General features: G+C 34.1%; 1 protein-coding gene across 1 annotated transcript; it reads right to left on the minus strand.

The window, feature by feature from the left end:
• Positions 1 to 837: 837 nt before the first annotated feature.
• Positions 838 to 5,734, minus strand: LOC112005235 (uncharacterized). Its single transcript, XM_024037485.2, has 3 exons — positions 5,293 to 5,734; positions 3,532 to 4,574; positions 838 to 1,191 (listed from the first exon to the last, which is right to left on the minus strand). Exons 1-3 carry the CDS (start codon positions 5,611 to 5,613, stop codon positions 1,017 to 1,019), a joined length of 1,539 nt encoding a protein of 512 aa, XP_023893253.2. The 5' UTR covers positions 5,614 to 5,734; the 3' UTR covers positions 838 to 1,016.
• Positions 5,735 to 6,258: the final 524 nt, after the last annotated feature.

A 6,258-nucleotide genomic window follows, 5' to 3' on the forward strand; every position in this document is an offset into this window, starting at 1 on the left:
ATAGAAAGGAATTTTAATAAAATTCTTTTTCTTTTAGGGAATTTTAAAAACTACTTGTATACATTCAAGTGAGGCTAATAATAGAAGACTAGCTGAATTCTATTAAACCTGCTAAGTTCACCTATAACTCATCTATTACTTCTATTATATATATATATATATATATCTAGAACTCATCTGTAACTTCTATTGTATATATAGTACTAGAGGTTCATACCTTCACACACACACAAAAAAAAGTATTACTTTTCAAAGGTAAGACTTGTTTCTCATTTTTTTTATCAAATTATGATTATGATTAGACCATTGTGCCAAAAAAAAATCTCAATCGCAAAAGAAACAAATAAGAGAAAGCAAAAGAGAAACAAGTGGGTTTGGAGAAAATCTGTGTCCGAATTAAAAATAAAAAATTAGATAGGATAGGTTTTGAGATTTTTATTCCTAACACGCACTTTTAAATATAACAAGCTACTTTTTGCATAGGAATGTATGGATTTGGTTTCAAGGCACTGGTGCTCGAAGCAAGGGTAACAGGTAGGCACATATTAGAGCCCTCTTCTAAATTTACCGGTTATGTCACATATACCCCTAAAAGCTTGCTGCTAAAACATAATACTTGTTGTAGCAATCAAACAGAGACCCAATAAATTGTTCACAATCAAACGATCATTGATTCGTTTCAGAGGAAATAGAACATGGGAATAAAGGCAAGGAAGAGAACACTTGTGAACCTGGCCATCAAAAGTTTTATTATTAAACAAGGGATTCAATAGCTTCTTGCCCAAAACAATTAAGTAATAAACGAGGAAGGAAGATGAAAGCCATATGATATCACCATTTTGAAAAAAATAAAGAATACGGATATATTGAAGCAATTGGAACTAGAATACAGACAGTATATATAACAAAATTACATGTTGTAAGTTCAAGAAGGATTGGGTAACAGATTTCTGAACATTCCTTAAACAGTTGAATGATAAGCTGCCCATGCAGAGTGCAAAAGATGTCTCCCTCACTTAACGCTTCTGGGGGATTGAGAGGTTGCTATCAAGCATAAAAGAAAGATCATGCATTTGTGACATTATTGTCTCTACATCATCAACATTAGACCTGGTTCTTGCGCTGGAAACATCTCCACCTTTCGTAATATCTTCAGCATCTCCTTCAACTGTTGGATTTGTGTTGGGCATCCTGAAACATGCAGCGTGATATTAGTCCAGCTTCTTCTTCTCTTACAGTGCAGAAAGTTTAAACTGAAGGTAGATGAACACTTAGATGCTAGTTTTATAGAATAGACTCAATATCATTCTCAAATATTCTTTTGATTTTATAGATTTTAAAGCTATTAAAATTATAACCAGAGGTCCTAAAAACATTTCTCAGAATAACTGGATAAGTCCCCTGCACAATGGGTAGAAACTTTTTTGGGTAAAACTTAGCTTCATATTCACTAAAACCAAAATGAAGTGTATTAATCATATAACTGGGAGAGAGGGGAGAAGGTAAGGAAGGAGGAGCAATCCAATACTGAGCAGGAAAGGCATTCCAAATTATAAAAACCCAAAACAAAAAACAAAAAAACAAAAAGTTAAGCATGCAAGCTGTAATATGGAACAAATGTAACCCTTATAGCTCTCCACAACCTCTGCTTTCCACCTCAAACCCCTCTCCCAACAAAATAAGTCAATTAACTAATCAATTAAAAGTTAAAACTAGACTAAAATAACATTAAAAAATACAAAAAAAAAAAAAAAAAAAAAAAAAAAAAAACTTATAAATTTATTCTGATTTTATACAGGAAAATATTTATATCATAACTAGTTTGCACATAACTATTGTCCAGCATATTTCTTTAGCATAATTTAGATCTCAAACTAATTCATATGCATATACATGTATAAATCTCAACCAGGTTATTGAATGACTTTGTATCTCCTTGCCTCCACCAAATCCTCAATTGCGGAAATACCTTGCAAATCTAAGGACCCCACCCTCAGAATCACAACCCTCTCAACAAATTAACACTTATTTTCATTTGAGGGTCATTTGAGAGGGAAGAGGCACCAATTGTGAAGATTAAATCAAAATGTTGTCAAAATTTTGTTTTATTGGGTGTCTTTAGATGAGAGTAGACCTTGCATTGTAGATTTTTTGGATTATTGCATATGTGAGTGATCAAGAGTTGGCAGTTGACTATATAGCTGGTATGCTACAACTGTCCCTCTAATTCCCTTGTTATATTATTTTTTTATCAATGCAAATCTTTAATTATCAAAAAAAGAAAAACCCTTATTCTCAAAATCTATCCAAATTGCCACCCTTGTGGAAAAGGATCATTTGCTTCTCTCATAACTCCACAACTCCAGAAGAGACGACTCCTCATTTTATTAGAGCAGAACTTCTTTTCCAAAACAAAGTTGTTTTTCCCTTTCCAAAAGCATGTAGTGAACCCACCTTATTAGTCACTAAGGACTAAGTCCTACAAGACAACATGAATAAGTTGAAAAGCATGCAAATGAGCTCTTATCATCACCAAGTTTCCTCTTTCAAGCAAATACATTCTCTAAAACCATGTAGGCTTCTTTCCACTCTCTCTAGATCAATATTTCACACCAACTTTGCTTTAAAGGAAGATCACAAAGACATCACAATAAAGAATGAGATGGAATATACTCCTTCAGTAATAACATACTTCTAATCAGCTAGTCTTCTTCTCCACTCTCCCAACCACAAAATCCAATGCTAACTTTGCATTGAGAGGATTTTACTGAGGTATCAAGATGAGAGAGGACAAGATCCTAGACTCAATTCTGATTATGTAAGCAAGCTCAACTATCTAGCCAACTGGAACAAATTCAATCACTAAATCAACAGCAGGAAACCTCCTCAAAACCATAAATTAAGTAGAAATATGTTATAAAAAGCCCTCAAGGGCCTCAACACTTGAATTTTCTCCCTCGGCCCCTCTTCACCAGCAATTTTGATAAACATATATCATCAGCAATAAAATATGAAAGAAGCCCATGCTATTCTATTATTCCAACTCCCATTCCCCACCCCCAGTCTTGGCCTTCAGTTTTCAATTAAGTCTTTCTGGGCCCCATACCAGCTCCCACTCCAAAATGTAAGTTGAAAATGGCTGATGGGGCATTAACAGATAGACAACCCACAACTGATAACCATTGGTTAGTCTTTAACTAATTTTGCTGAGTAAGAAAGTGCCTATGGTTCCTCTTTCAAGGCTTTACATGTATTACAACGTTTTAAAGTCTTTAACTAATTTTTCTTTTTCTTTTCTTTTTTTTGAATAGTTTCACTCAATTTCTTTATTGCGTTATATATATATATATATATATAAACATTTTAGCAATAAATAAAATTGCAACTTCTATTATGATCTATATGACCTGAAAACCACCTCTCTAAGGAATGCTAGATAAGCATAAAATTACAGTTTCGCAGGATGCTTCAAAACCCAAAAGATTGAATTCAATTCCATTAAAAGGAAATTGACATCCCATGTATACAAACCTGTCAGAAATAAAAGACTCTGATGGATTATTGTGCACTTCTAGAGAACCATATTGATTGCTATCTGCTCCTGAAAATAAATCTTGTTGTGAAAAGCTACCAGAATCGATATCTTGTGAGTTGTTTACCGAGCTGAACAAATTGATTTCTGATGTCTGCTCTGCAGAAGGTGTCGCCTTATTAACAGTTTGTTTCAAAGAACCATGAAAAGGATCTTGTGCACTAGTTGAGCTTGTAAAATCATTCCATGCCTCAAATGGATCATCATCTTCTTTGGTGGTCTTAACATCAGGAGCTTTCTTATTGTTGCTTTGCAATAGATCAACTTGTAGCCAATCAACATTCATGGAGGAAGAAATATTTGCATTCTCTGCTATTACACCATCCTTCACGTTTGCAGTCATTTCAAGCCTCTCAGTCTGGCCAATTATCCCTGAGCTGGAATTAGTCCATAAATCATCTTGAAACAAGTCATTATTCGTGGATGCTGATGGAAGCATATTATCGTCTCCTTTTCCATCAGTAGCATCTTTTCCGGTTCCAAAAACTGCACCCATATGAGCAGATAAATCACCCGCAGAACCCACAAAAGGGTCAAATGGTTTGGTTTCTTCACGATAAGTTCCTGAATTAGCAGACTGGAAGTTTGCCTCCCAACCAGAAAAAGAGTCACCACTCTTGCTTTCCATAGACCTTGTAGCTGTCTCAGACGGCTGAACATTCTCGAACAAATTAAGATTTGCAGAAACTTGAAAATCCTTACTTTCTGTACTCCCAATTTGTTTGTTTGAAACTTGAGAGGAACTAGAAGCCACATCTCTCTTTCCATCATCAAAAAAGTTGTCAAGATCAACTTCAGTCAGATTTAAGACATTTTTGCCTTGAATTGGTGTCTCATTTAAGACATAGCTAGTCCCAACTTTCTCAGACTCAGCAGACCATCTTATTTCTAAATCTAACAAATCAGACAAGGGAAACTCGTCTTTTGCTGCACTTTGTCCTCTGTTTGATTCATTTGCTCTAATGAATGGACCCACTGTCTCCTGAAAAAAAGAGTATACTCATTTCTCAATAGACCCTTCTTGCAAAATACTTAGGTGCAATTCTTTATGCATTGTACCTTACTTACACCAATTAAATTCAACCATATAATTACACTAACCAATAAACCACAATGTTGAATTTAATTGTCTGTACAAAAAGATGCTCTGCATTGAGACATCTAAGGAACTGTACATAAGTTTACCCTATTAGTATACATTAAATCTTCGAAATTTAAACATATAAAACTTGTCCCCCCTTCTCCTGCAATCAGAACAATACATACTACTACCAAACTTCATGATTAACACAGCCAGATATCTGAATTGATTAACACGGCCACATTGTTAATTTTTTTTTTTTTTTTTTTTTTTAAAAACTAAATTATAGCCCCAAAGGAACAGTACCTAGGTATTATCCTAAAAACCACATTTAACAAATAGAACTTTCCCTATCTCCTGCAATCAGAATAATACATACATAAAGTGATAAAACTATCAAAGTTGAAGATTTTGTCGGTGTCATATAAAAATAAGCAATTAAATAAAATGCAAAATACCATTAACAAAACCTTAAAATTCCCATTACCAATTTGGAAACAGTGCTCATGTTTTTTTTTTCTTCTGAAAAAGCAAGAATTTGCATTCACATTGTGCTCTATGAACATTGTAATTAAAAAAAAAAAAATACATAGATAGATACATAGAAACAGAGACGTACCGATCCATCGAGGTCTAAGGAATCGAGGAACCAGCGGCAAGCGACGGTGTTGCGGAAAACGAGGGGGTCGGGAATGGGATCTAGGTGGTGGTGTCGGCCACAGAAGACGCAGATTAAGGATTGGATACCTCGAAGGAGTCGAGCTTTGCAGTGCTTGCAGCGAAGGTAAGGTGGCGAGGGATCGAGTTGGGATAGGGTTTGTTGGAGTGAAGGAAGGTTTGGAAGCGACGTGTCGTCTGGGTTGTACGAAGCTAGATTGGCTTCTCTGCGAAGCGAGATCTGGACTCGTTTTATTAGATCTTCTGGGATTTCCAACGCCATTTTCTCACACAACTGTGAGGAGAGTCACTGACTCGAACTGGGTTTCACTTCTTCCCACACACAAACAAACAAAACGGTGACGTTTCAGGTGGAAATGGATTTCCTCGTAACCACAGAAGAAAGATCTTTAATAATCTTGCTCTCATAACTATTGATAATAGTTCATTATTATCAGACTAAGATACCAATCAGTTTTTGGTATAAATGGAAATTGCATCTTAGATCTCTTATCTAACCATAAAAAATTTTACTAATTGTGCTAACTAGAACTCACTTATCTCCTAGCATTCAACATTCGTATGGGTAAAAATTCTTGTTTATTTTAGGATAATTGAGATTTTTTTTTTATGTTATCTAATTACTTTTCAAAAAAGAATCACATCAAATTATATATTCTAAACTCTATTTTATTAAAATATTAATTTTTCTTAATTTTTTAACTATTTTTCTCTTTCTACTTTTCAAAAAAGAATCACATCAAATTATATATTCTAAACTCTTTTTTTATTAAAATATTAATTTTTCTTAATTTTTTATTATTTTTCTCTTTTTACAAATAACAACCACCGTCCACATTTTTTATTCAATCCATGTAAAAAAAGAATAAAAAACTAAAATACAAATGAACAATTTCATTGTAAACCT

This window comes from Quercus suber, unplaced genomic scaffold, assembly GCF_002906115.3.
Source record: "Quercus suber isolate HL8 unplaced genomic scaffold, Cork oak 2.0 scaffold_295, whole genome shotgun sequence".
Classification (NCBI taxonomy): Eukaryota; Viridiplantae; Streptophyta; class Magnoliopsida; order Fagales; family Fagaceae; genus Quercus; species Quercus suber.